This window comes from Perkinsus marinus (genome assembly GCF_000006405.1).
Source record: "Perkinsus marinus ATCC 50983 genomic scaffold scf_1104296964984, whole genome shotgun sequence".
NCBI classification, from domain to species: domain Eukaryota; phylum Perkinsozoa; order Perkinsida; family Perkinsidae; genus Perkinsus; species Perkinsus marinus.
Genome location: NW_003204474.1, coordinates 1 through 27631, shown reverse-complemented (window position 1 = coordinate 27631; position 27631 = coordinate 1). Strand labels below are relative to the sequence as shown.

Here is a 27631-nt window from a genome sequence, read left to right as displayed (position 1 = left end):
TACGGTAATGGGATCTCTATTACCGACAAGCTCAGGAGGGAAAGTCGAATGAAAAGGGACGAGACAACATGATGAACTATGCAACGATGATCTGCCGTCTCAGGAGGGAGACATGAAGGTGGCAGTCGCGTCTCTATGAACGCGATACCTGTATTAGCGATTCCTGCCATCGGGCACTGCCTGGTGTATGTGGCAACAGCAACGGTGCGAGGTGACATCACATCAATACGCTTAAGGATTGATGATGTACCCATCCATGTGGTACCATATAGGCACCTCCTCCACCGATCATGTTGTTGGTGATACTACTCGACAGGTGATGAGAAGTATGATAGTCGTTGGTATAACCATGACACACATCACAACAGCTTAGGCCGGCACCAGAACAAGTACCCTTTGAGTAAAGTTCCCCCTCCTCTGACCAACAACAAGGAGCATTCCAGAGGCCGATGGCCATGGGGTGGTACCTCAATGCGTGGCGACCCTTGATCCTCGGTGGTAGAGTGGGGGCTAGATCTTAGTGACTTCCATGTCTGAGGGCCAACTAGAGTATTGGATGGTGGTAGGGGTGCCCCCGGGGAGCATCCATCATAGGCAGCATCGTACGAGGGTAAGCATGCATCGATCGACAAAGTGGACGATGAGGCGTCACAGCTCGGGTACAATACGCCCAATCTAAAGAGTCCGTTAAGGGTCACCTGCATAACTTTGCACCGACAGCTCAAATGGACGTGAAATTTTACTGCCTATCTAGGTAAAGTGCTCATAGGGTAATGGTGTCTCCTCCTCCTCCTCCTCCTCCTCCTCTTCTTCTTCTTCTTCTTCTTCTTCTTCTTCTTCTTCTTCTTCTTCTTCTCCTTCACTACGGTTAGTCGGTGATAATCTATTCCGTTAACGTCAAGTGAAACTCGCTAGTAATGGCCATTTCGGAAGGTTATCGCACTCCCTCCCATCACCATTACTCGTTCCCCTCTGCTTCATGGGTCCTAGAACGATTGCTCAGGCTTGATACCAATACAAGCCGATACCGACGCTCCATACCTTTAGAAGGATCTCTAACATGATCAAGCGTATAGTGCCAAGCCTACTACCATGTAGACGGTCTATGCATGACCCTACTTTACATGTGTAGTAACAGTGAGAGAGAGCCTCCCTGATACCCACCCCCTATTACCTATTGGTATAGATGATACCTCACCATCCTCCCCTCATTAGTAATAGCAGGACTACTTACACGAGACAATACGACCTCCCAAGGCATGTAGTACGTTCAAGGAGGCCTAGCACCTACACCTAACGAACCGATCATCTGGGCGTGCCCGGCCGGGTACTACGACATAGTTATGAGAGTTCATCATCATCATTTCAACGACCCTTAGATTGTTGAAAATTATTATTACGTTAGTATGTCCTCCTCCTCGTGTGCTGGTCCATCTAAATTGAATGAACAATGGGATGATAGCGATTCTGATGATGATTGGGAGGCTGCCGATGCCGGTCTAGATGATATCGAACTGAATAATAATAAGGAGGCTGCAGCTGAGAAGGCTTTAGCAGCCACCACCGCACCACAGGTAGTAATATATAACCCAGGGGGGAGGGTGATGTCTTTATAATGCTAGTAGGTTGCTACCACCGTCAAGAAGTCAGCCAGCAAGCAGCAAAAACAGGGCGATAAGGGTAATACACGATGAAGGGTCATCATAGCCTTCGCAGTGGTGATACTAGGTAGTGGTACAAAGGTTACTTCCACAACTAAGGAGTTTGATGCTGATGATATGCCTCTCGATGATCCTATAGCTGAGAAGGCTCGTCAACAGCGAATGGTAGTAGTAGTATTAGGATACTATACCTTTCAGAAATCTTTTTGGCGGATTAGGCTATCAATTCAGCTGATAAGGAAGTCACCTTCGCGGACAGGGACATCAATTTAGCGATGAAGGTTGAATAGGGAAATCAATTTCGCGAATAAAGACATCAATTTCATGATTAAGGAATGCAACTTCACAAGCAAGGACACCAATTTCGGGTTAGAGCTCTGATGAACACAGAAGAATCTTCGTGCTGCTAGAATTGACAGATAATGTGTAAACGAATCCTTTACGCTGCGCAGAAGCATCTTTCCCGAAGATACTTCTGGAAAGATGTTGCCCAGCTTGTCATCTGTAGTGTTTCTCTCTCCGAGAGAGAAACACTGCGTGCCGTGTCGTGCTTATTTCGGGCGATTCAGTTCTGACGTTGAGATTTTTTATATATTTCTATGTCAGTCATGGCATGCCGAATAGTTGCAATTAACTATTAATATGGTTTCTGAGCCTCGTGTGGGGTTGCGCTATCATCCAGGAATGGCTTATAGAGCTGCACATCGTAAATCGTCATCATCAGAGCTCCTACCCTAAATTGATGTCCTTGCTCGTGAAGTTGCATTCCTTAATCATGAAATTGATGTTTTTATTCGCGAAATTGATTTCCCTATTCAACCTTCATCGCTAAATTGATGTCCCTGTTCGCGAAGGTGACTTCCTTATCAGCTGAATTGATAGCCTAATCCGCCAAAAAGATTTCTGAAAGGTATAGATGATGGGGTATGCTGTAGATAGAGAAGGCCGATATGGAGAATATTTGTGATATGTTTGGTGTATCTACCCCCAATGATGCTAGTAATAGTGATCTCACTGATTATCATCATCGTCGTGATGGTAGTTATTAGTTGTATAGGTAGTGGTTGTGAAGATCAACAACAACACGTGAAGATACGTGAGACTACTACTGTTGTGGAGAAGGATTCATTCGAGGAATTACAGTTGAAGACGTTGAAGGACGTTGAACAGCTTAGTGAACGGTAATATTGGTGATAGCATCGCAGTAGTGATTATGACTGATAGCTACTGCTGCCCTTGTTGTAGATGTGTTGGCAAATTAAATGATTGCCGTACTAAAGCAGCAGTATTCAACTTTATGCGAGATACCCTTAGAGGGATTGAAGAGAAGTTGGACCAGGATGAGTGTACCAAGCTTATTAAGGAGTTACAAGCATTGGTTACATCAAAGAAGCAAGAGAAGGTACTCACTCAGGCTACGGCGGCCGATAGTGGTAAGCTACTATGGTGTGTAGGCTGAGAAGGATAGGAACCGTAAGAAACAGGCTACTGATGTATCACAAATGAAGAAGGGTGCCAAGGTTGATTATCAAGCCGAGATAGATATGATGTAGATAGCACCTATCTTAGGGTTAGTAGAAGGAGTCTATATTAGGTACGGGGATGATGGTTATGGTGAATATGATGATGAGTATGATGACTATGCCGACTTCCTCTGATCATCACCAACTACTACCCTCTTACGTCCTTCTATACATTTCGTGTAACTCACCACCATTCGTACGTCTTACGCACCCTATAGCAGTATGATCCTAATGCTCATCATTATACTGCCTGCCTACTACTGCTTGCAATCATAATAGCCTTTTCTTCCACGCAATGACTGCTCCATCACTAGCGTTATAGTCATCTTATTATCTATAACTCTCATAGAGCATTTATTACTCTATCGAGTATGGCCGTAGAAGGTGATAAGAAAGCCACACGTCGGAGTACTATCCCCCTACTCCTATTAATTATCGGTAAGCCATACTCCTCATTCTCCTACCGCACCTTTATCATCTTTGTTGTAGTATCGGCAGTGGTGATATACACCTATAACCCATGTGATGCTCCAGCAAATATGAGGAAGGATTGTGGTTGGTCAGGTAGTTGTTGACCTCTCCCCATGTGGTGTGATACTATCTATCAGGCATTAGCCGTGCTAGATGTATACAAACTGGTAAGTTGGAGTTGCCCAATTATGAAGGTATCAAGGAAGTATCCATGTAATGCATCATGCTATAACATAGTATTATGGGTGTAGCTGTACAACAGGTATGCACTAGTGGCTCTCATCGGTAGTACGGTCTTACATTATTTATCTGGTTTTCCGAGGACATCCCTCCTCTTGTAATACCACTCTGATTATGAGAATCAGCATCATCATGTAGTTACCATGCCCTTGCCCTTTATGTGGTGCATCATATCACGAGATGTTGTTATGATGGTTATGTTACTGGTAATGTACCACATTGCTATACAACATGATGATAATAAAGAGCGGCATCTACTGACCTTCTTCATAGGTCCATCGACCGTTTCTTTTCTATTGTAGCTTGACATCACCTTTTCTGCCAATAGACTTCTAACGGATCTAGATGCTATGTCATTGCAGCTCCGAGCTGTTGATATGGCGTCATGTGATGTGGGAATGAGGAAGGAGTTGTGCGATAGAAATCATACATGAGCACTTTGAAGGAGATTGTTGACAGGATCACTTTTATCTTACTGAATATTATTGTTGTGTTGTGTAATCATCAACATCAGGCATCATTCCTATTCCGTGTATGTCATCGACAGCAATAATAGAAGGGGAATGCAGCACAAACGAGGAGGATGTTTTAAAAGATGTGGAGTAAACTAAGTTCTAATACTATCATTGATGTTAATAACAACCTCCACATCAGTTATATTATGCGACACTATTCTGGTTACTTCCATCAGATGGAGATAACTAACCGCGAGAAGGATAGTGTCACCTTCCGCTTGGTACTGTTGGCTAGATATACCATCATCGTCAATGCTACTATTGGGCTTCAGATACCCAATGATGATAAAACTCGAGAGCTCATAGTAGTACTCAATCGATCTCACTTCATATTGGAGGGGGACTCGTCGACTAAACCTAATCATGAACTGCTCATTGGGCGAAGGTATGTCCTCTGTCGGGTTGTTATGTTTGTAGGACTTGGTAGGTTTGAGACGATCGAACAGTTATTGTCAGCTGTAATGGGAGCACATCACTTTGGACAGATGTTGAATTCACTATTGGTGACTCGTTTAGAAAGCCTTGAGAGCTCACCACGGAGTGATAATCACTGTCGATGACTCTACGTCTTCACTGCAATAAGTGCCATCATCGTATGGTATTATATCACTCAGTGCAGTACTGTCGTTGTATACAAAGTGGAAGGCTAAATTAGTGGGCATCGTCCATCTCGGCATGGAAGGATACCTGCTCTCTTGACAAAGTCATGAATCTAGTACAACCCAACTCCCTCACAATTATGATGGGAACACATCATATATAGTATCCAACAAACGTTGTATACCTGTAGGTCTATCACAGACCTTAAGCTTAGGCAGAATATGTCTCAAACTACTAAATGTAGTCTCTAGCAGCTCCTCAGAGCCGCCACTGGGCGCAACGAGTGCATACAGCCTCATTGCATTTGCCAGCTCATCTTGGTGGTTGCCCATCAATGCATCATTACAAACGACACAGGGGATGGGCTGCGTTTTATCATTCCTCTCCCGTTACATATGTAACACGATGGCACTATGATATGAACTGTAGCAGCGTATCACCCTCAAGGTTTTCACTATACTACCAGCTCCCGAATGTCGAATACCAAGTCGGCGTGTTTGATATCGGCTATCATACCTGTTGTCCTATCATGCTCATCAAACTCGTATTCCCGATCACACTACGTTCGGGATTCAATGAATTCCCAGTTACAGTGATACCATCAACAACTCCTTGCTTGGCCCTCTCGAGTGCACCTTCAGAGTATCAGCGTAGAAAGTGTTACCGTATCGGAGGAGCACCTCTCTAGTGCCGAGTTGGTCATACAGAAACTCAAGAAATCTCATTTAGCATACACGTTGTACGAGTGGATCGAACTTGGTCGTACCAACTGTAACAAACACTCGAGTACACGGGCTGTCTATTAGGGGAAAAGGAGGAAGACAAAACTAGGGAGATTCTGGGAAGGGAGGGCCGCAACAACAACCTCGAGAGAGAGAAGACCATACTTGGTATATCACTACTATCAATATCAATTATAGAATGATAGTACATCTATGGTAATCCGTAGTAGCGGATACGATGTGCCCGACTGCCCGTTGGTGGTCTAGCTTCTGAATTGCTCCTCCGAGAACTACAGCATTTCCCGATCATGTTTCCGACCCCCGCACTATTAAATTATCTCTGGCCAACCGCATGGGAATATCCGACCCGTCATGATTATTTCCGACCCGCACACATTTATCCGATTCGACGGTCACGTGCAATATCCGATACACCACATGTAAATTTCCGAGTAGCGTCATCCTAATACCCGCTTCCTTCGTGCATCTCAAATATCCGACTGTCATTGTAATGACAGTTGTAACTCGTAAGGTTGTGGTCACATTGTAGTGACCAGGAAATAGAAAACTGACTCCGAACATACCCACTAGTACTGGCATATTAGGGCCATTGGTACACATATGGAGTGTAGACCTGTATCACGACCATCGGGGGACTTCGTCCATCCACCGGAAGATGTGCGACTCATTTTGCATGCCTACTGAATGAGAGTATGAAGAAATCTACTCCAGGGACCAAACAAGTGGTGCACAGCATCAGAATCGGCGGCGGCGGCCGATGGTGGTGGTGCACCCTAGCACCATTATGATCGGAGCTGTGATTTGACTCTGCTGTTGATGAGGTTATGTGGCAAAGGTGATGATAGCATATAACGGTGAGCATGATATGACGTCCGCTCTGTGTTAGAGTGGGTAGGATGTGTTGTGATGATACAGTGACTGAGGACTGAACGCCACATAGAGTGTTGATCATAATCATCATCATTAACACACTTTATCAAAATCACTACCATCATAATAATGTGCCGAGTCACTGGGATAAGCAATAGCATGATGTAGTCATGGTCGACTATGCAGTAGTATAAGTGTAGATAGACTGCAAACTACACTAATTCCATAATGCTCAGCAGCAGCAGCAGTAGTAGTAGCAGGAGCCTCCTTAAAAGACAGCTAATAGTAAATACAAAATGTAATACTAATAGAGAGTATATCCATAAGTAGCAATAACAATGTTGTTGTATCATATACTACCAAATACTCTAGCTGTGATTGAATTTATAAAGTAGGAAGAAGATGATGACTTCTTCTTCATCATCATGATGATGATGAGCATCCTAATTATTACCAGTCAGTGAAAGGATCAGCAGCAGCCGGGACGGATGGTGGTAACTCAGTTGACTCAGGGATATCCTAACGATGTGTATTGGTGGTTATAATATATGGTCATACTCACCTCATAATTACTAATGTCGTTAGCATCTTTCATATCCGGCTTATATGGTGCTGGTATCTCCTTACGCAGTAGTGCATCCCAGTCAATGCTCGCAAACCTAATGCTAAATATCAAGCATACCATCTACCAGACCAATACCATTTATGCTTCTTGATATCATCAGCACCATTCTTGAGGTTGCCGTACCTCTTGGAGAGGTCTGCAGTGAGGATCTTCTTCACTAATCCTGATATACTAAGCTGTAACGACGCAGTAGGCTTACTCCCTACCCTTAGCATTCTTATCGAAGTACTTAGGGAAGTAGATTTTGCCAGCTAGTATCTTCTGATAGATGCCCATTGGTTCCTCATCACAGAAGGGTGGCTGTCCAACAATCATCTCATATATGAGTACCTGAATAGTAGTCACCTTACAATGGGAGGTCTCAACCATGACTACTACCCCAAGAGTCCACCAGTCCACAGGTTTGCCATGTCCCTTATTCAACAACACTTCTGGTGCTATGTACTCTGGAGTGCCACATAGAGTATAGGTTCGGGCACCAGGCTCGATTATCTAAAGACAATAGAGAGGAGTGTACGGGATAAACTTATGTTAAGGGATGACCTTAGCAAATCCAAAGTCGGTGAGCTTGCTGTATCCATCACCACATAAAAGGATGTTCTCTGGTTTCTGAAATATCATCATATCCGTACATCATCAGTACTCTATATTAATACCAAATCCCTATGGATGATATTCTTGCCATGCATGTAGTCAAAAGCAGCAGCTATCTGTGCAGCATAGAACTTAGACTGCTCATCAGTGAACTTCCTAGCCCGTCGTAAATGAGTAAATAGCTCACCTAAGCGTGAGGATTACCTCTGATGATGCTAGTATTGGTAGTAGGTTGGGTATTACCTCCATTGACGACTTCCATCACGATATAAACGAATCTAGTGTCCTTGAATGATCCCCGCATATTGACTATAAAAGGATGATTGAGTTGATTAAGGAGGTTACGCTCAGCGTTGATGTGATCAACTGAACAACATCAACAGCAGCTATTACTCTACTGCTACCTCCCTGCTTGGACACTACCTTGTTTCAGCTTTAGTATCTCGTGCTTCTTCATGAACTTGACAGCGTAATGTTGTCCATCACCCTTATACTTGGCATACTTCACTCTACCGAAACTCCCTGTCCCCAGAGTACGGATAAAGTAGAAATCATCCAGATTCATTTTGCTGCTGCTAGGCATTTTGATAAGTAATCTTATCACCAATAAGAAGGACTGCTAATACCGCACTGTATAAATGTTCCATCCTTCGAAAGGCATTAGAATAGATGACAGAGAGTAGCGAGACAGGACAAGGTAGCAAGAAGAGACGCCGACCACGTGTCTCAAGGTGCGGCGGGGGGCCGTCACACAACAAGATGTTAACACAGCGTGAATGCCTCTCCAATAGCTATTCTTGAATCGTAATGATATTATATTCAACAGCTAGGATGTTCCACCTAGCTTACTCATCATTGCCCATACCAATCACCACCACGACGACGACCATGGTTGGAAAGTGTATCCGTTTCGAGCGGCTCCTCCTCCTTTGTGGCGGGCGAGCTATGATGAGCACGTGACGTGAAGATACACGGCGTCGTCGTCGTGTGGGGATATGGTGATTGTGTTGCTCATTACGGTTTTCCTGTGAGATACCTGATGAATTACTTGAGGCATAGATGGTGGAGTTTTATAATATTTCATAAACCTTGAGATATAATAGCTACTGAGTAGCTACTATTTGTATACTACTTTCACAGGATTGTATTTTAATTGTCCCTATTGGCAGGCATCAGCAGCTATCGCTCAGCTACAGATTACCCTATTCTGACTGTCATTGGATATCATCATCATCATGTCGCAGTATATAAGGTTCTCTGGTGACGACTTAAAGGTTTTTGAGGCGGAGATATTGTATCGTGCCAAGATTATAATATCACGGTCAAGCTCTCGTGATGCAGTAGCAGCGAGAGGTCAAGCATTTGATGATGTGGCCAGTGAGCTTCGTAAGGCTAATGGTGATGTATTTCGGACACCTAAACAAGTGAGGACTAAATGGGCATCAACAAGGCAAAAGATAATGACCTACTACAAGACGGGTAAGCTACCACAATCTAAGTGTGAGGCTGAGATGGTACGTAATATGGCTGAGAGTTTGAGATCCTTATTGGAGCAACCACAGGCTATAAGCGACTCTACTAGTACTACAGCTGCTTCATCGTCGAGTGCATCTCCACCATCGGTTATTGGAGGATATATCCCATCTTCGTCCTCTACTAATTCGAATATGCATCGCATTAATATATGCCGTGTTGCTACTACTACTGGCCCTGTACCTCAGGCATCGCGGAGTTCCTCTCGATCAGCATCTATTATGGCAACTGATCAGTATAACTCTGGTGTACACGATACTACTATGGCGGCTCCTATCACTCTTCAATCATCATCACCTGATCATTATCACGATGGTAGCAGCCTTGTGGAGGATGCGGGTCCAGTCGGTGTTGGTAAGAATAGCAGGCGACGACAACGGCAGCAACATCCAGATGAGTCTCCCCCTGGGCAAGCTGTACTACCAGCTAATAAAGTGAGGAGGTTTAATACTCTTGGCAACACATGTGGTGCTGCTACTAATGCCAAATCTGGCATGACCACAACACCTCCGACTGATGCTAATAGTAATAATCGTCGGCCTTATGATAACTATGGACGTGCCGCCGCCATTCATCGACAATGACCATTAAGTAGTTCATATTGTTATCATTAGTACTGTTGTTGTAATATATTATAATTATCCTCATCTACCATTGTAGTATCATAATAGTCCCGATCCTGCTTTTCTCCAATTATTACTACTTGGTGTGGTCAAACCATAATAAAGTGGTCAATGGGGAGTGTAGTTGGGTAGAGACAGTGAGTACTGGTGCCAACACTAACAGCAGCAGCATTATTGTTGTTATTGATATTGCAACTAAAACGGAGTGCAATGTCCCAATTTATATTGCTCTCATTGTTGTTGCTCATATACTCCCTTGCATAGACTATTATCGTCAACTGTCAGTAACAATGCACCATTATTATTATGAATTGATGATACAACATCCCACTCCATAACAATCTGTAATTGGTATTAACCCATCCAACTACTGTGTTGTTGAGTTGGGGAGAGAGGTACTGTGTATGCTGCTATATTCGGTATGAGTTATACGTAACATTAAGCTCTACTACTCTCAACAACAACAACAAGCATAGTAGTATGCATCAACATGAAGCCTGAATTAAGCGTGTTGTTGTGATGGGACTATCAATGAATATAGGTATCCTCATTGGGATTGTAGCCCACTCTCTAATGGCTCAAGACCCTCTTCATTCTAATACGACTATACAAGACTATCATGATGATGATGGAGGGAAGAGGAATGGAGGAAAGCGACATAGCTCTGGGAGCACTGCCGTGTATGATGATGATGATTATCATGCTACAAAGTACTTGGAGAGTATTGGTGTTACACCCACAGTTGGTCGTAAGATGATGCTCATTCAGCAGTGGCAGTACCATGGTAGCAATTCCCATCATCATAGGATAAGACTACAGGAAGGAGGAGGGGGAGGAGGTCGTAACAATAACAGTATGATAGAATCATCACCTTTGAACCACAGCAAGGGCTCACGAGAAGAGTCATATTCTCATAGGACCACGCCTGTTGGATCATCCCCGGCCATTGTGGTGGACGAGGCATCGTCGATACCTCCCCTCCTTATGTCTCATGCATCACCATCATCAATACTACCACCTAGTGTATGGATACATCATCATCATACTACTACTACCAAGATAGTATCTGAATGCTTCAGTAAGGAAGGAGATAAAGACCCCAATAAGGAGGGTAGTCATGATGGCAATAACGAGGTTACATTTCCAATCGGGCACGGCATACTACACGAGTTGGAGTATCTCCGACAACAGCAAGGAGGTAGGAGTACAGTGTATCATGCTGCTGACGATGCCATACAACTCCCTGAGACTACACCACACTTACACCATTCTCATGATGGTGATGATGAGGCTGGACCTATGAGGCATACTACTACTGATAATGATGATGATGATGCCGAAGTGCACCGTCTCGCGAGTAGATTTATATGGCCTTTTGCTTACTTTGGGGATCCCTCAGCATCAGCCTCAGGTCATGATAGGTTGGTAAGGCAGGAATATGTCTGGGGAAGATACAGTGGTAGTAGTACTGATATGATGATTACGATGGAGGGTGATATAGATCCTATAGTATTGAATAATATCGTAAGGAGCAAGTCTATAGATATCACCATTCCTACAATACAAGACTTCATTATGAATTACGTAGCCAATACTTACCCTATACAGCTACTACTCGATGCCCGCAATACACGACTACCACACATCGATGATAAGGAGGCTCCCATTCGACCGGTATCACAGTTCCATAGGATATGTAAGGAATGTAAGCTACCTAGGTTAGCCGGTCTCCTAGCCCATCTAGCTTACTGGCTCATGTTTGGCACTACTACTACCACTGCTTGCTCTGGTAGTAACACGAACAGTAGCGGCTACTACCATCATAGTCCTACTACTACTCGAGAGGATGAGCTCTATCATCATGCTGCTCTCCCTAAACCCTACCGTCATAGACTAGTTATGACTATACTCCAACTATGGTCTCAAATGGTATCCACTTTACCTAAGATATGCAGTAGTAATAATAGAGGGCATTGCAGTCGAGGAGCATCTTATTGGCTACCACGGTGTGTCCTATTACTAAAGGTATGCGTGAGATGGATAATACTAGAATATGAATATCCAGACTTATTGAGAACGTGTAGTGAAATAGAAGGTAAAGTGGATGTAAGAATTAATGCTATGTTCAAGCAACTATTCGATCCTGACATGAGCCTATCAAGATTCCCATGCTTGGAGAGGTCGCCATCCAATAGGATCCAGTTCCATAAAGATATGATACGTATGGCAGAGGAGGCAGATATAAAGGAGGCATCATCATCATCACACAGGGGTAGCTCGAATGTAATAATAACACTCTACCGCAGCCTCAGTAGTCCTACCCTACGCCGACAGATACATCATCACCATCGCCGCCGCCACCGCCCTAGGTCTTCAATTCATCGTAATAGTCATATTTTAAGGTAGTCCAGCAAAGCTCGTGACACCGTAGTTACTGGAACGCCTATAGCTCAGATTATCAATGCCTCCCAGTGCCTGTAATGATCCGAGAGTTAGGAAGTATCTAACAAGTCAACTCCACACTAATGGAACGCACTCCTTCCTTGATGACTGGTTACATGGTATTACCGATCAGCAACGTCAGGAGATAATGGATGCCATCTTGTCACGACGACACCGACACCACGGGGAGAATCTGAAGCATGTTACCTCCTGCTCCCCATTATCGAGTTCATGTTCACGTTGTTCACAGTATTGTTATGTTCACACCTCCGCACAGTACATATCGACGTCGATACGTCGATTGCCATATAGGATTCATTACCCTCCTACCATCGTATAATGGCTAGAGTCCGTCGTGGTCATCGTCGTTGTTATCGTTGCACGAACAGGAGTCGAAGACCTCGACTCGAGGTACTGTTGTGTCTAAGCTCTCCAGTGAGACATACCCAGATAGCTCAAGAGAAGCAGTCGATACATCAGCAAGTGCTCATACGATAACGAAGATTAATTTTGAAGTGTTATCAACTAATCGTACTTGGAGGTTCAGGAGTCCAATCAGCCTTCATGCAGAGGCTGAGACACGCCCTTGCTCTACTTCACCATCTATAGGAGACCGTCAACGTGTCCGTACAAGGAGCGACCTAACTGAGGCCAATGATCATAGTGATGTTGACCATGCCATTGTTGATGACAGTCAGAGAAGGCAGGCAATGGTACTCATGAGTGTATACCTTGACGGCTGTATGAATGAGGTGTATGTCAGAATGTTTCCCAGGTGTAGTACTAGTCGCAGATGATACCATGATACGGTTGGGGCAGCAGCCACTTGGCAAACACCCTAGGCTCATGAGTGACTCGCCCCTATCCGACCCCATTCTCACGTCCTCTTCTACGCTCTTACACAATCATAATCATGAGTCTATCTGGCGGAGTGGCACTTAGGTAGATAGTTCCAGTGGAGTACATCATTAGAAGCAGTGGCAGTGATGTCCATTACAGGTCCGGTCTCCACATCCCTTCAATGGACCACCAGCAGATGTGAAAGACGTCTGCCCATCATGCAGAGGAGAGCGGCTCGATATTGAGGAGGCTACTAGTCATTCCATAGGAGGGGACGATGGCAAGCTCATGACGCAAGGGAGCCCGTTGCCGAACGAGGATTCAAAAGTGGCAGCTACACCGTGATGAGACCGGCTTGGCCTGTCGTCTTCCAGCTCCTCGAGTATTCGAGTCATCATCAGATGGATGCTTGATGATGGAAAGAAACGCCGGTATAGCAGGATGGTGGAAATCCATCGTCTGGGAGGTTAGTTGCTGGTAACCAGCTATTGTAGGGATGTATTGTCACAGGTAGAGCTGCATTATGATTGTGGGAGTGGTAAAGTATGGGGCAAGTGGGGCCCAGTGCAGGCCTTGACAGCTTATCTCGGTGGTAAGGGACATATCGAGGACATCTACAGAAGCGTACCTCCCCACAGGTGATCGGCTCGTGAATGGTATGCTCGAGTTGGGGAGTATCCGACTCAGTGATGCAGTGGTTGATCTCCAAGGTGGCATCATACGTTGGGGAACGGTAGAGCTATGGCCATCATACTATCATCTAAGTATTCTGGCTTAGGAATGGACAAGGCTCACCACGGCATGATGAGTATAAAGGAAGAATTGAAGCTCTCTTCTTCGTCCATGATAATGAGTCTCGAGATCCAGGATTCACAACCCAGAGAGGCGAACCTACTGTTGCGTAGAGTTTATTCAAGCCGCTGTATGCACATACTGGGTGTTGTTGGTGCCCAGTTCACGTACATAGGTGAAAGGTTCTCATTGAGAGCAGAAGGCAATAGTGGTATAACCCGAAACCCTCGAACGGTACTGCTACGTTCAACGCGATAGCGAGAGATCCAGTGGTATAGAACAGTATTAATAATTGTCGTCTTCCCTAACATCTCTGAGCACAATATAGACGAAGAGTTCTGTATGAGAGGCATGTGGGTTGACAACCAACAACCGTCGGATACTCGGAAATTGAGCAGCGCTAGCGTGGGGGACTGTAGCTCATCATCTCGGGCGTCGGTGATGAGGCATAAACTTGGGGAGGGGGAAGATCAGTGTTGACGTCCACATGTGATGGCTTAGATGCCGGGTTACTGCAACTTCAGGGTGAGTGAACTCGACAGGTGATGATGATAATAGTAAACGAATATACACCTCGCGAAGCACCACTATCACTCACGACTAACTTTGCCCTGGCCTCCCCTCCACCCTCTCCATCGCCACCTCGGCTGTATTTCGTGTTAGGGGGACCCAAATATGTAACCAATACGGCGTTTCTGTCGATGGTATTCCCACGAGGTTGGGCAGGGCAGACCTCCTGTGGTTCTTCTGGTCGTCCTTCGGTCTATGCCTTGAGTCCCTAACGAATACACCCCTCTGAGGCTAACAACACCGTCTGACATCGTCAGACTAACATCATCGGGGCCCTAGACATGGATCTGTTGATGATAATCTCAGTGTCGTACTCCAGGCTGTTGAAGTGAGGGGTAGCCTACTGTAGAGTCTACAGCGAGTACGTTATTGCTGTTCCTGATGTCTATCGATGGAAGAGAAGTCGACTCTGTAGTTGGCATGGATTATAATATGGATGATGAACACTGGCATATTGAGTTGATGCCTTCTCACGGACGAACGCAATGACGACTGCAATCTGTTCGGATGGTCTACAGTGATATACTACAGTTGTAATCAGAATATTAATGGTGGCTATCGATAATAACAATGATACATAAACCTATTCTCATAGTGATAATAATGATAAAGCAACATATATAGACGATACTGGTCAGAAGTACCCTCCAGAGTAGGTACTCTGTGAGGGGATGCCCCCAAGGGTCTAAAAGTAGCCAAACAAGGGCCACAGCAGCAGCAGACAATCAACAAGCAGTGACGCACTATTACAGTAATTATGTCAATACCAGAAAATGAGGCTATAGTGATAGAACGAGAGTAGTGACACTGAGGTGATGGGGATCATCGGCGAGGGCCGGTGGTGGCAGAGGGAGGTCCAGTAACGACAGTAGTACGGAAAGCATTCGCAGCATTATTAGATGCTGCATACTCAGCACTCAGCTTGGCAAAGGCCTCCTTAGCACGATCATGGTCACACTTATCAGGGTGGCATAATAACGCTGCTCGACGATAAAGCTGAAGACAGGAAGGCTGTAAGGCTGTAGGGGAATACTCCATCTATATTACCTTATCTTTATCCACTTCTGTCTGCCCAGGCTGAGGTTGTATATCTAATAGACTCCGTAATAGAGGCCATAAGCCTAATTCATCAGGGCATTCTACAATACCCAAAACGACTTGTTCACGTGTGCTAGGCACCTTTGACTTCAAACGAGTAACCAATTGATTGATCTTAGCAGTAGCCTCCAGTGTTTGATAGGAAGGGGATACCCCCTTATGTAGAGATGCTTGATATTCCATCTTAGCAGCCTTCAATGCAGCTGCCTGTCTCTCTCGTGGAGTCAAGCCAGCCATGGGATCCATTGATGATGCTTTACCTCGACAAGTGCTACTAGTAGTAGTACTACCCACCTTACCACGGAATAGACCAGACCTTAGAGGAGGTGGTGCCTTAGCAAGCCGGCACTGAGGGCATGACAAGGGCATATCATAGGGAGCTGATACATTCTGTATTTGAGTGAACTTATGACCATATCGGCAACCATAACGTAAGGAGATCGTCCTGGCATCAGGAGGTACATCGAGGGCTGTCGTAAGCAACTTGAGGTTATTCTCTCGAGCCCTTGTAGCATGAGGCTCTAACAATGCTGCACACACTGGACAACGACATTGATCATCATTATCACCACGACCATTACGCCGATGATGCTTGAATGAGCCCTCATGACTACTACACTCGTCGCCAGTATTAGATGACCTCTGCCTATGATTAGTATCATCACTACCATCATCAACCCATTTATGTTTAACCGGGCACTCCTTAGTATGAACAGAGGCATGGCTACTGTTGATACGTTTATCTGCTAGATGGCCTTTAGGGGCGTACCGAGGGGCAAAGCTCTTACTACTACATCTGTCAATACCATGCTTTGTTTGACTAGAACCCGTATGATGACGACGATGTTGATGTAATGATGATGATGATGACCTTGTCGGGAGAGGTGGTCCCCCCCGCAAGCCTTGAGCACCGAATCGAGTAGATTGGACCAGGTTGATAGGCGCCGGCCGAGGGACTTTACGACTGGAAGCAGCCTTATCTGACGCTGATGCTGCTACGGTCGTATGCGAACGTCGCCTCTTCAAGGGTATTGAGTTGTTGTTGTTGTTGACGGTATCCCTCCCAAGTTTGGTAACCACCGTTGAGCCTCTACCATCTCCTCTACCATTCATACCTCGTTGGGCATCCTGACGATGATGAGTAGTGTTATCATTCGATCGGCATGGAGAAGAGGCCGAAGATGTATGTCTCTGAGGTTCTACGTCAAGCCTCCATAGAATACCATTGCTGCCTATATCAGGACCCGGTGGCCGCCATCGAGTAGGGGTAGTTGGGGGTAGATGCAAGTCAGCACTCCACCGGAATGCTGGTAGCTGCTTTTGTGGTGGTCGAGAGTGACCAAGTGGTGAGGAATTAGGTCGGACGGAGGAGGATGGCATTGGAGAGGTAGTAGGACCAGTCGTGGCTGCTCTAGCCATGAACAATGTCGAAGGGGCCGACTGCTGCTGATGCTGCTGATGCTGCTGATGCTGCTGTCCCTGCATTGGGTGCATGTAATAAACTGAAGACGGATAGAGGATAGTGATGTAACGAAAGGCAACAATGGAGAGATGATAAGTTCAAAGAGGAGTGGTAGCATGTCCAAATACACACATGATGACAATGATGCTATCCGTCTTGCTCCACTACGTTCTCTATAAGGGCTCCTGGAGGATTGGATGGTGATGGACACTAATGATGCATACCTTCGTCCTCCTCTTTCAACTCCACATTTCCCCCTTGCACTACCACATCAGCATCATCGACACATTGGGACCCCAGGACGCTGTTGACGTGATTCCCGTCATAATGCTGCGATGTGTTGCTGGTAACATGCTCATAATCATCATCATGGTGGTGGTGTTGGCTGCGGGAACCCTTAAGGTAGTTAGCAATCCAGACTAATGGATCGAAGGCATCGACCGGTCGTCGCTCCTCCCCGTCTACAACCGTCTTCCCTCCATCATCAACTGATGACATAACAGAATGATGATGAGGAGAATCAGGTAGCCCCAACATACTCCCATGCCCTCTGTTACTACTACGACGAGCCACCGAGGCGGCATCTAGTCTCCCATCACTGGGACGCTTAAGGGAAGGTTTCTTCTGCGTGAGGCTGCGTCTAGCACTACGCTCTGTATGCTGAGTGGGATGTCGTTGGCATATAGCTAATACATATACTACCTTCCTGCTCAACCAATAGGCCAAATGCCCATTATCTTTTACCTCTTCAAGTAGTGCCTCGATCGCTGGCAACAACGATGGTATCAATGCCTCTCTAGCATACCTATAGGACATCATTGCACACTCTTACATAGGCATATCCCTACTTTCTGGCCTCTATATTATTATCAACTACTGGTGGATGATATGGCGATGCATTAGTAGTATCAAGCTGGATATAAGCCGCAGAGTCCATTGGTACAGCGGTGATAATGCAGGATACCCTACGAGGAGGTATTGAGGGGCGGCTGCCTCACGTGAGAACAAAACATATCCCCAAGGGTAGTGATATGGTTATGATTGGTATTCAGCAGATAGTGTAACTATTGAGGATTGGCATGAGTAGCATTATGGGCCATTAGAAGGTAATGATGCTTCCCTTATTATCAGTATCTTATTAAAGACTTCACCCTTAAGGAAGTCCAGGTCTGTAGCAACCCTTGTTCCGGCCAGTCGTGACTAGCATATGATTAACTACCGTTTACCTCCACTCTTTTTGCATTACTCTCCTCATCTTCTCCAACAACAGCTAGTAAGACTACCATTTGATCACCCTCACACACTCATTGAGCGAATGGAGTTACTCTAACTGATGTCTTCTATCCAGGCCTGTATTCACATTGCATAAGCAATGATGTCAACGGAGAACCCATAGTATGCTGCGTACACTGAAGACATGAGTAACCATAACAAGATAAGGAGCCGATGTCAAAGCCGCGCTAGTACCTTGTACTCCATATAAACATTAGCAGCAACCGCCCTAATGGTCCTAGACGATTCGTCATTCAATGAGGCCCTTCCCGCTGCTACCATCATACCATCATCAGTGGCTAGTCTGGTGTTATGGTATTACAGCATCGATAAGGATAGTATAGCACTACTACAAGCCATTCCTCTCCTCGTGGTCTGCCTCCTTAACGAGAGTACGTCCCAGGGCATATGAAAGCTCTCTCGGGCGGAACATTAACAGAAGGGAGAGACAAAAAACTACAAGTGGAACATGTGGGTAGCTCACACTGTCATCATGAAGGAGAAGTTAGTCGATTGGGATGAACATAACAAGCTGACGAAACAGCGTTGAGGATAGGGTGTGGAATTACTGGTGATAGAAGCATTCTGTACAGAGGCGAGATAGGAGGTAATCAACGTGTCTTTTGCAACGAAGGCCACAATCTCCCTACTCCCTATTGGCTCATGGCACAAACTCTATCAAGAAGATCAGATCCTTCCATGAGTGGTAGAGATTCTCGTTATACGCATCAAGTGAAACCTTCATGACGACACAGATGAGGTCATCGTCGAAGTCATCCCGTCAGTGGTCGACTTGTATGGTATAGTTTGCCATCTCCTCACTATCGTATGCATCTTGGCCCATGGTTTCAACATCAAGAGTATGACGACAGCAGAGCGATCGTCAGGACCGTTTTCCCCCTCTCTCAACCTTACCCAATTAACACCTACCATGTATAGCCTACTGATCTATATCCGCTACTGTGTTGTAATACATTAGTCCCTGATACACCCACCACCACCTCGAGGTCTAAAACGACCACTCTCTTCTCGAAAGCATCCTCACAATGGTACTTTGTTTCAACTCTGTCTACAGCACCTCATCCCCACACCAACAATACTAATGCCGATGACGTCTAACTACCCTTGTAGTGTCTCCCCTACACTAAACCATAATACAAACACAACAGTACACTCCAATCCTCTACCGGTATCAAACGCTCTTATATCCCGATACACGCGATATCGAATATTGCGACTCCAATTTACTCCTCATCCTCCGACTCGCTCTCGACGGTGGGCTGATAAGCGGCAGTAAGCTCCTTGTAGAAGGTCTTACCGACATTAGCGCTCTTCTTGGCCTGCTCAGCACGGGCACGGATAGCAGCAACCTTCTGAGCATGAGCCTGAGTACCCTCCTGCTGGGCCTGAGCACGCAGCTTAGCACGATGAAGAGCACCAGGGTTGAGCTTAGCCATCATCTGGCGGTTCTTAAGGGCATTCTTCTTCTGGCCAACACGGCGAGCAGGAGCAAGAGCAGGACGGCAGACAGCCTGAACCTCCTCAGAGTTGATGATCTTAGCCACATCAGCATTGGTCATCAAAGGCCTAGGAAGCCTGTAACCAGACTTCAAAGCAGCACCGGACCTGTAGGAACCGAAGAGCTGCTGAAGACGGTCGAAGGCGGGCTGAGTCCAGATAATGAATCTGCCGAAAGTGCCACCAGGAGCGACCTGCAAGAGGTTGAGACGATCAACCTGGCAGAGCTCGATACCGGGGATGTTACGGAAGGCCTTGGTAAGACCATCATCCTCGGCATAGACGACAAGAGGACCACGACGCATGACGTAACGACGATTACGCATCTTACCGGCACCAGCACGGATCTTCTTAGAATCTTTAACCCTCTGGAGGTCGGCACCTGCACCAAGGGCCTCAAGGACGGCAACGGCATCCTTAGTCTTCTGAACAGACTCAACACCCTGAGAGAGGACGAGAGGAAGCTCAGGTACCTCACCAATGCGATGACCACGGGCCATGACAAGAGGGGGCAAGGCAGACGCGGCAATGGCAGAGGCCATGGCATGACGCTTCTCAGTCAGGTTAGACTTGCGATGCCAGCGTCTCCAGGTCTTAAGAGGAGCGAACATTCCACCACCACGGCACATGTTACCGAAGGCACCCTGACCCGAACGGTGAGTACCACCACCAGGGACACGAGGGATACGAGACACGGCACGACCGGTACCCCAGGAGGCAGCAGCGGTCTCATAACCAGCCTCAAACTTAACACCACGAGCCTGACGCTTGTTCTTGGCCATAGCGGAGTGGACAGACCTCACTAGGTCGGGCCTAAGAGGGGCCTGGAAGACGGTAGGAGCACAGGTAGTGCTGGATGACGATCCAGAGAGATCGTATACTGATACGACGGGCCGAGCTGTGGACATCGTGTAGAGGTCTTATTACCTTGAAAGAAACTCACAATGCTACAGCCGACAATCGATAAGCTATGGGCGAGCGCTTTTATGTCGCGCGCATGATACCACATCCCGTACCTCTATCATTAACATGGGTGGTAAATCAGCAGTTGATTATGTTTATGATTGTTTTCAGAAAAGGAGTGTGCAAAACACAATAGAGCATCAGTAGTAGCAGCAACGTCGCAGGTTTTAGAGGTCTCTGGATCGCGGCCTAGCCTTATGAATGGACATGATGATGTTACACCAAAACTGACAGTAGTTATACCATTATCATGGATACTCGGTATAGTTGGTGTAGGAGAATAGGGGGAGGACTAGATCATCATCAGCTAGGGTCGGGAAAGCATCACCGAAAAGGAGGAGGCATGGACAGGACAAGGTGACTCCTACCACTAGTATTAAGTAGGACATAAACATGTGATAGGTAGTACTAGCTTCACACTATAATAACATATGGCATATGATAAGGAGGATTAATGATGATGACAGATATCGGCATCGGTCAAGATGTACCGACAAAAAGCCAGTAGTACTCACTGTCAATGAGATATTGTCATTTACTCCAACCAGACTACTACCACTCACCAACCTTTGAGAGCATCGCCCAAGCCTAATTCTCCAGTCTCCAGAGTATCATCACATCACAGTAATGCTACATGGTGGAGGTGCTTGTTGAGTACTTCCTCAGCTGAGCCAAGGCAGAGCCCTGAGCGGTGGAATGGGACGTTTATAACAGATCGATTGATGGAGTTGAAGAGTAGGATAATGAAGCAGATAATCGATAATAATCTATCTGCCCATGAGCACGCCTTGATCGTCTTACTACGAAGGATAAGATCCAAGATAATGGTAATGTTTTGGTATTATCGCTACTAGATAGAGACCCCATTCTTCAGTTCAATTACTCTATGCATACCTCGGATGACTCTTTGATGAATGAGGATAGTATTGATGCCCTCTTCCATGAGCTTGAGGATGACCTAGAGCTACCAATAGGCTCTACTAGCCCTATATCCTATGCAAAACGAGCAGTGAAGTATAGTAGCACCTCAAGTGATCGTGTAGTACTTGACGAGTAAGTCTCTATCATAGCCGGTTCATCCCCAATGTGCTTCTAGGCATACTCGATGTTATGCCCCAGTCATAGCTGCTGTAGAGGCGTTGCATGCTCGTCATGAATGTAAGTATGGCAGATCTAAGAGTATAGTATGTTGCACTAGGTTATAATAACCAGGGACGGATGGCGGAATCACCCTCGACTGCATACCGGTATGCTCATGGCAGCGAGGAAACTACTATACCTGAGGGTATTGTCTCGACAGTGATAATATAATAGCTTATCATCGCAATCAGCAGCTGCCCATGTTCTGGATACTCCTACTACTCATGCATCATTATCCATCATTACTTGTATGTCGTGTGTATAGTTATTGTCATAGGCGGCTTTCTTCTCGTCATTCTCCTCATCTTCGTCTAGTAGTCTTCTGGTGAAAGGTGCTGGTGGGACTAGAGCACAAGGAGGCTCTCCCATGCCTCCTACAGCAGCCTTGCAGTCCAGGATGTGATACCAGCTCACAGAGAGTAGTAGAAATAGTAGAAAGGGTAATAGGGTACTACTACTACTAGTAGTATCGTTAATATCGTCGTATCGAGGAGTATTGTTATTGAACTGCGTTTTGAACTGGTCCTGCTGGCTAAGACTGGAAGAGCTAACAATCTATCTTCCATCTGACTCATGTTCATGAGGCTCAGAGGTGCAACTGTAAGGGAATATGTTACAAAGTAGAGTATGCATACTTAGCACCTGCATACAACCTTGTCTTACAGTACTAATATGATAGCTGGGGTATTGGCACATAATATAAGGGGCTGTATTGCAGTAATACCTACTTACTCGCTGATCATCATCATTACTGCCTATTTCGCTCCACCTTTGTCATTTCCTACGGTCTCGTTATTATTGTCCTGTTAATGACGTTTTCTACATCAACAATCTACTAACCATAACGATAGAGTAATGGTGTTGTTACAAATGTTACTTCTAAGCCAACTCTTTGATCAGTGTATTATGAGGTAAATGACCGTGCATTTGCGGCACAGAGAGATCCATGAGAAGACACCAATCGAGCTGTTCATGTCAGCAGCCCAGGCATCAGGAGTAGTAGCCATAACTGCAGCTGCAGCACATGCCGTGATGGAGCCAGTAATGGCTGGCAGTGGTAGGAAAGTAGTCTTTATATCTTGCCACATGACGCTTGTACTCGATTCAGTGTCACGGGCAGTATCACGGACATTCCCGATCGTCTGGATCATATCGATTCCAGTCTTCTACCTCAATCGTCGTAGTGCTTGTAGGAGAGAGGCGGCAATGGAGAGGCTCAAAGATTCGGCTGAATCTTTTAACCTCATGAATGTTGAATCATTAGCTCCAAAGCTCGATGGTAGTCTCTGTGCGTTTCTTTACCCCAACGTGAAACAGATTCCCAGTCAACCATATCATCTAGTGCCCATATTCTGTCAGTACGAGAATTCGACGAAGCCACGGGGGTGGATGCGGAAAAGGAAGCAGCAAGGTTACTCCGGCGCGGTATGAGGATGCTGGAGGCCGAAGACGTAAAAGGGCAGTATCATCTACCCACAGTCTATATCATATTTTTGCCAGGCTGCCGAGAGGAAACGCTTTAAACTGTGGTATTAATTGGTGATGTCATGGAGTTTCAGAAAGTCACACGAGGTCTTGGAGTTGGTGGTTATTCATCAATGCGATTCCCGCTTCATTCGTACAGTGCCGTTTGGTACAGTTACGAGACGTAAAATACAAATTGATATAATTTGAATTCGTATTGGGGTGTTTACAACAGTTCCAAATCGTTCAAGATTGATTCGTACACTTTCATATCATATAAATTTCTACGGAGTGTTCTTATATAGCCCAAGAGTATGAGCACTGAGGGAGGTACTCAAATCGGAGAGCCGATCTTATCTGATGCTTGACCAGAGTTGGACATAATAATCATAGGCGGAATGGACACAATGATTTAGTCATCATGAGTTAGTGGTAGTATACGATAGTAGTCCTGTAACAACCCGAGTTTGATTATCGAGTGATGCGGTCTTGATTCAGGTCTCCCCGTGTCCCCTGGACAATGTTATGATCTGAGAAACTCCGAGGTTAACTTTGTCCAAGGGGGAGCGGGCCTTCAGTCCACCTGTCACTTGCACTGTATCCATCGTCGTTTTGCTGGAATGGTCTAGTTGGTTATGACGACTGCCTAACACGCAGTAGGTCCCGAGTTCGATTCTCGGTTCCAGTATGTTACAATCATTATAAAAAGACTCGCATTAGTTTGTATCACACACACAGAATGCAACGGAGTCGGTGAGAGACAAATATTCGTTCCATTTTTAACTTGCTGGAATGGTCTAGTTGGTTATGACGACTGCCTAACACGCAGTAGGTCCCGAGTTCGATTCTCGGTTCCAGTATGTTATCATTATCAAAATAAGAGTCACCTCACTTTATCAAACACATAAACGCAACGGTGCGTCGTCGAGAGACAAACATTAGGTATATTACTATCTTGCTGGAATGGTCTAGTCGGTTATGACGACTGCCTCACACGCAGTAGGTCCCGAGTTCGATTCTCGGTTCCAGTATGTGTCTTTATTATATAAAGACTTGCATCACTGTGTATCATTGATGCGGCCACTGACGAGTTTAACTGGCGCGTCTCTCCAAATACTCATCCCACTGTTTCGTTTATACCCCGCCATATCTCTTCGCACGTGCATTTCTGCTCGCGCGCAGCTCAATTCTGCTCCCCCATCTTGGTCAAGTGGCATCACTAACTACCGAATCTAGGGAAAATCCAGACCGCCGTCGCCTTATCGTCCAAGTTCACGCGTTTTTAGTGAGCGTTGGTATATTTAGGATTACCCTATGATCACGGGCACACACCGTCAGCGCTATCAGAAGAACGCAACACAGCGATGAACCACTTTAACCAATATCGTGGTGATTGGTGACACATAGAATGCAAAAGTGATGGTGATATGAATGATAACATTTTCTCTACTGAGTAGCTCTGTATCACCACTATAGAACCCATTACTTCCCGCTTTTTAACGAAGCGGATACACAGAACTTCCCGCAACGGCATATTGTGCGAAAGAGTCTCCCCGTGTCCCCTGGACAATGTTATGATCTGAGAAACTCCGAGGTTAACTTTGTCCAAGGGGGAGCGGGCCTTCAGTCCACCTGTCACTTGCACTGTATCCATCGTCGTTTTGCTGGAATGGTCTAGTTGGTTATGACGACTGCCTAACACGCAGTAGGTCCCGAGTTCGATTCTCGGTTCCAGTATGTTACAATCATTATAAAAAGACTCGCATTAGTTTGTATCACACACACAGAATGCAACGGAGTCGGTGAGAGACAAATATTCGTTCCATTTTTAACTTGCTGGAATGGTCTAGTTGGTTATGACGACTGCCTAACACGCAGTAGGTCCCGAGTTCGATTCTCGGTTCCAGTATGTTACAATCATTATAAAAAGACTCGCATTAGTTTGTATCAAACACACAGAATGCAACGGAGTCGGTGAGAGACAAATATTCGTTCCATTTTTAACTTGCTGGAATGGTCTAGTTGGTTATGACGACTGCCTAACACGCAGTAGGTCCCGAGTTCGATTCTCGGTTCCAGTATGTTATCATTATCAAAATAAGAGTCACCTCACTTTATCAAACACATAAACGCAACGGTGCGTCGTCGAGAGACAAACATTAGGTATATTACTACCTTGCTGGAATGGTCTAGTCGGTTATGACGACTGCCTCACACGCAGTAGGTCCCGAGTTCGATTCTCGGTTCCAGTATGTGTCTTTATTATATAAAGACTTGCATCACTGTGTATCATTGATGCGGCCACTGACGAGTTTAACTGGCGCGTCTCTCCAAATACTCATCCCACTGTTTCGTTTATACCCCGCCATATCTCTTCGCACGTGCATTTCTGCTCGCGCGCAGCTCAATTCTGCTCCCCCATCTTGGTCAAGTGGCATCACTAACTACCGAATCTAGGGAAAATCCAGACCGCCGTCGCCTTATCGTCCAAGTTCACGCGTTTTTAGTGAGCGTTGGTATATTTAGGATTACCCTATGATCACGGGCACACACCGTCAGCGCTATCAGAAGAACGCAACACAGCGATGAACCACTTTAACCAATATCGTGGTGATTGGTGACACATAGAATGCAAAAGTGATGGTGATATGAATGATAACATTTTCTCTACTGAGTAGCTCTGTATCACCACTATAGAACCCATTACTTCCCGCTTTTTAACGAAGCGGATACACAGAACTTCCCGCAACGGCATATTGTGCGAAAGAGTCTCCCCGTGTCCCCTGGACAATGTTATGATCTGAGAAACTCCGGGGTTAACTTTGTCCAAGGGGGAGCGGGCCTTCAGTCCACCTGCCACTTGCACTGTATCCAATGTCGTTTTGCTGGAATGGTCTAGTTGGTTATGACGACTGCCTAACACGCAGTAGGTCCCGAGTTCGATTCTCGGTTCCAGTATGTTACAATCATTATAAAAAGACTCGCATTAGTTTGTATCAAACACACAGAATGCAACGGAGTCGGTGAGAGACAAATATTCGTTCCATTTTTAACTTGCTGGAATGGTCTAGTTGGTTATGACGACTGCCTAACACGCAGTAGGTCCCGAGTTCGATTCTCGGTTCCAGTATGTTATCATTATCAAAATAAGAGTCACCTCACTTTATCAAACACATAAACGCAACGGTGCGTCGTCGAGAGACAAACATTAGGTATATTACTACCTTGCTGGAATGGTCTAGTCGGTTATGACGACTGCCTCACACGCAGTAGGTCCCGAGTTCGATTCTCGGTTCCAGTATGTGTCTTTATTATATAAAGACTTGCATCACTGTGTATCATTGATGCGGCCACTGACGAGTTTAACTGGCGCGTCTCTCCAAACACTCATCCCACTGTTTCGTTTATACCCCGCCATATCTCTTCGCACGTGCATTTCTGCTCGCGCGCAGCTCAATTCTGCTCCCCCATCTTGGTCAACTGGCATCACTAACCACCGAATCTAGGGAAACTCCAGACCGCCATTGCCTTATCGTCCAAGTTCACGTGTTTTTAGTGAGCGTTGGTATATTTAGGATTATCCTATGATCACGGGCACACACCGTCAGCGCTATCAGAAGAACGCAACACAGCGATGAACCACTTTAACCGATATCGTGGTGATTGGTGACATATAGAATGCAAAAGTGATGGTGATATAAATGATAACATTTTCTCTACTGAGTAGCTCTGTATCACCACTATAGAACCCATTACTTCCCGCTTTTTAACGAAGCGGATACACAGAACTTCCCGCAACGGCATATTGTGCGAAAGAGTCTCCCCGTGTCCCCTGGACAATGTTATGATCTGAGAAACTCCGAGGTTAACTTTGTCCAAGGGGGAGCGGGCCTTCAGTCCACCTGTCACTTGCACTGTATCCATCGTCGTTTTGCTGGAATGGTCTAGTTGGTTATGACGACTGCCTAACACGCAGTAGGTCCCGAGTTCGATTCTCGGTTCCAGTATGTTACAATCATTATAAAAAGACTCGCATTAGTTTGTATCACACACACAGAAGCAACGGAGTCGG

General features: G+C 45.7%; 7 protein-coding genes and 11 non-coding genes across 18 annotated transcripts; 14 read left to right on the top strand and 4 right to left on the bottom strand.

Moving 5' to 3' along the window:
* Window positions 1-1406: 1406 nt before the first annotated feature.
* Window positions 1407-3319, top strand: Pmar_PMAR004828 (conserved hypothetical protein; the record flags this gene model as incomplete). Its single annotated transcript, XM_002769701.1, has 9 exons — window positions 1407-1574; window positions 1626-1680; window positions 1729-1826; window positions 1880-1942; window positions 2597-2660; window positions 2719-2842; window positions 2907-3063; window positions 3116-3210; window positions 3256-3319. 9 exons carry the CDS (start codon window positions 1407-1409, stop codon window positions 3317-3319), a joined length of 888 nt encoding a protein of 295 aa, XP_002769747.1.
* Window positions 3320-4429: 1110 nt separating this feature from the next.
* On the top strand, window positions 4430-5019 carry Pmar_PMAR004827 (hypothetical protein; the record flags this gene model as incomplete). The annotated part of the gene is made up of 4 exons (XM_002769700.1): window positions 4430-4497; window positions 4550-4631; window positions 4683-4795; window positions 4838-5019. The coding sequence occupies 4 exons, from the start codon at window positions 4430-4432 to the stop codon at window positions 4968-4970; spliced, it is 396 nt and encodes a 131-aa protein (XP_002769746.1). The 3' UTR covers window positions 4971-5019.
* A 2054-nt stretch (window positions 5020-7073) lies between these two features.
* On the bottom strand, window positions 7074-8425 carry Pmar_PMAR004826 (protein kinase, putative; the record flags this gene model as incomplete). Its single annotated transcript, XM_002769699.1, has 9 exons — window positions 7074-7142; window positions 7186-7282; window positions 7324-7411; window positions 7455-7578; window positions 7627-7740; window positions 7792-7857; window positions 7905-8029; window positions 8086-8208; window positions 8266-8425. 9 exons carry the CDS (start codon window positions 8423-8425, stop codon window positions 7074-7076), a joined length of 966 nt encoding a protein of 321 aa, XP_002769745.1.
* Window positions 8426-9077: 652 nt separating this feature from the next.
* Pmar_PMAR004825 (hypothetical protein) lies at window positions 9078-9607 on the top strand (the record flags this gene model as incomplete). Its single annotated transcript, XM_002769698.1, has 2 exons — window positions 9078-9360; window positions 9564-9607. 2 exons carry the CDS (start codon window positions 9078-9080, stop codon window positions 9605-9607), a joined length of 327 nt encoding a protein of 108 aa, XP_002769744.1.
* A 5857-nt stretch (window positions 9608-15464) lies between these two features.
* Pmar_PMAR004824 (hypothetical protein) lies at window positions 15465-15986 on the bottom strand (the record flags this gene model as incomplete). The annotated part of the gene is made up of 2 exons (XM_002769697.1): window positions 15465-15638; window positions 15690-15986. The coding sequence occupies 2 exons, from the start codon at window positions 15984-15986 to the stop codon at window positions 15465-15467; spliced, it is 471 nt and encodes a 156-aa protein (XP_002769743.1).
* A 2438-nt stretch (window positions 15987-18424) lies between these two features.
* Window positions 18425-18907, bottom strand: Pmar_PMAR004823 (hypothetical protein; the record flags this gene model as incomplete). The annotated part of the gene is made up of 3 exons (XM_002769696.1): window positions 18425-18472; window positions 18670-18778; window positions 18828-18907. 3 exons carry the CDS (start codon window positions 18905-18907, stop codon window positions 18425-18427), a joined length of 237 nt encoding a protein of 78 aa, XP_002769742.1.
* Window positions 18908-19718: 811 nt separating this feature from the next.
* Pmar_PMAR004822 (60S ribosomal subunit protein L4, putative) lies at window positions 19719-20900 on the bottom strand (the record flags this gene model as incomplete). Its single annotated transcript, XM_002769695.1, has 1 exon — window positions 19719-20900. One exon carries the CDS (start codon window positions 20898-20900, stop codon window positions 19719-19721), a length of 1182 nt encoding a protein of 393 aa, XP_002769741.1.
* A 3273-nt stretch (window positions 20901-24173) lies between these two features.
* On the top strand, window positions 24174-24247 carry Pmar_PMAR004821. The gene has a single exon. It is a non-coding gene; the product is annotated as a tRNA-Val (tRNA).
* Window positions 24248-24345: 98 nt separating this feature from the next.
* Window positions 24346-24419, top strand: Pmar_PMAR004820. Its single transcript has one exon. It is a non-coding gene; the product is annotated as a tRNA-Val (tRNA).
* A 97-nt stretch (window positions 24420-24516) lies between these two features.
* Pmar_PMAR004819 lies at window positions 24517-24590 on the top strand. The gene has a single exon. It is a non-coding gene; the product is annotated as a tRNA-Val (tRNA).
* Window positions 24591-25222: 632 nt separating this feature from the next.
* Pmar_PMAR004818 lies at window positions 25223-25296 on the top strand. The gene has a single exon. It is a non-coding gene; the product is annotated as a tRNA-Val (tRNA).
* A 98-nt stretch (window positions 25297-25394) lies between these two features.
* On the top strand, window positions 25395-25468 carry Pmar_PMAR004817. The gene has a single exon. It is a non-coding gene; the product is annotated as a tRNA-Val (tRNA).
* A 98-nt stretch (window positions 25469-25566) lies between these two features.
* Window positions 25567-25640, top strand: Pmar_PMAR004816. Its single transcript has one exon. It is a non-coding gene; the product is annotated as a tRNA-Val (tRNA).
* A 97-nt stretch (window positions 25641-25737) lies between these two features.
* On the top strand, window positions 25738-25811 carry Pmar_PMAR004815. The gene has a single exon. It is a non-coding gene; the product is annotated as a tRNA-Val (tRNA).
* Window positions 25812-26443: 632 nt separating this feature from the next.
* Pmar_PMAR004814 lies at window positions 26444-26517 on the top strand. Its single transcript has one exon. It is a non-coding gene; the product is annotated as a tRNA-Val (tRNA).
* A 98-nt stretch (window positions 26518-26615) lies between these two features.
* On the top strand, window positions 26616-26689 carry Pmar_PMAR004813. Its single transcript has one exon. It is a non-coding gene; the product is annotated as a tRNA-Val (tRNA).
* A 97-nt stretch (window positions 26690-26786) lies between these two features.
* On the top strand, window positions 26787-26860 carry Pmar_PMAR004812. Its single transcript has one exon. It is a non-coding gene; the product is annotated as a tRNA-Val (tRNA).
* Window positions 26861-27492: 632 nt separating this feature from the next.
* On the top strand, window positions 27493-27566 carry Pmar_PMAR004811. The gene has a single exon. It is a non-coding gene; the product is annotated as a tRNA-Val (tRNA).
* The last annotated feature ends 65 nt before the right edge of the window (window positions 27567-27631 follow it).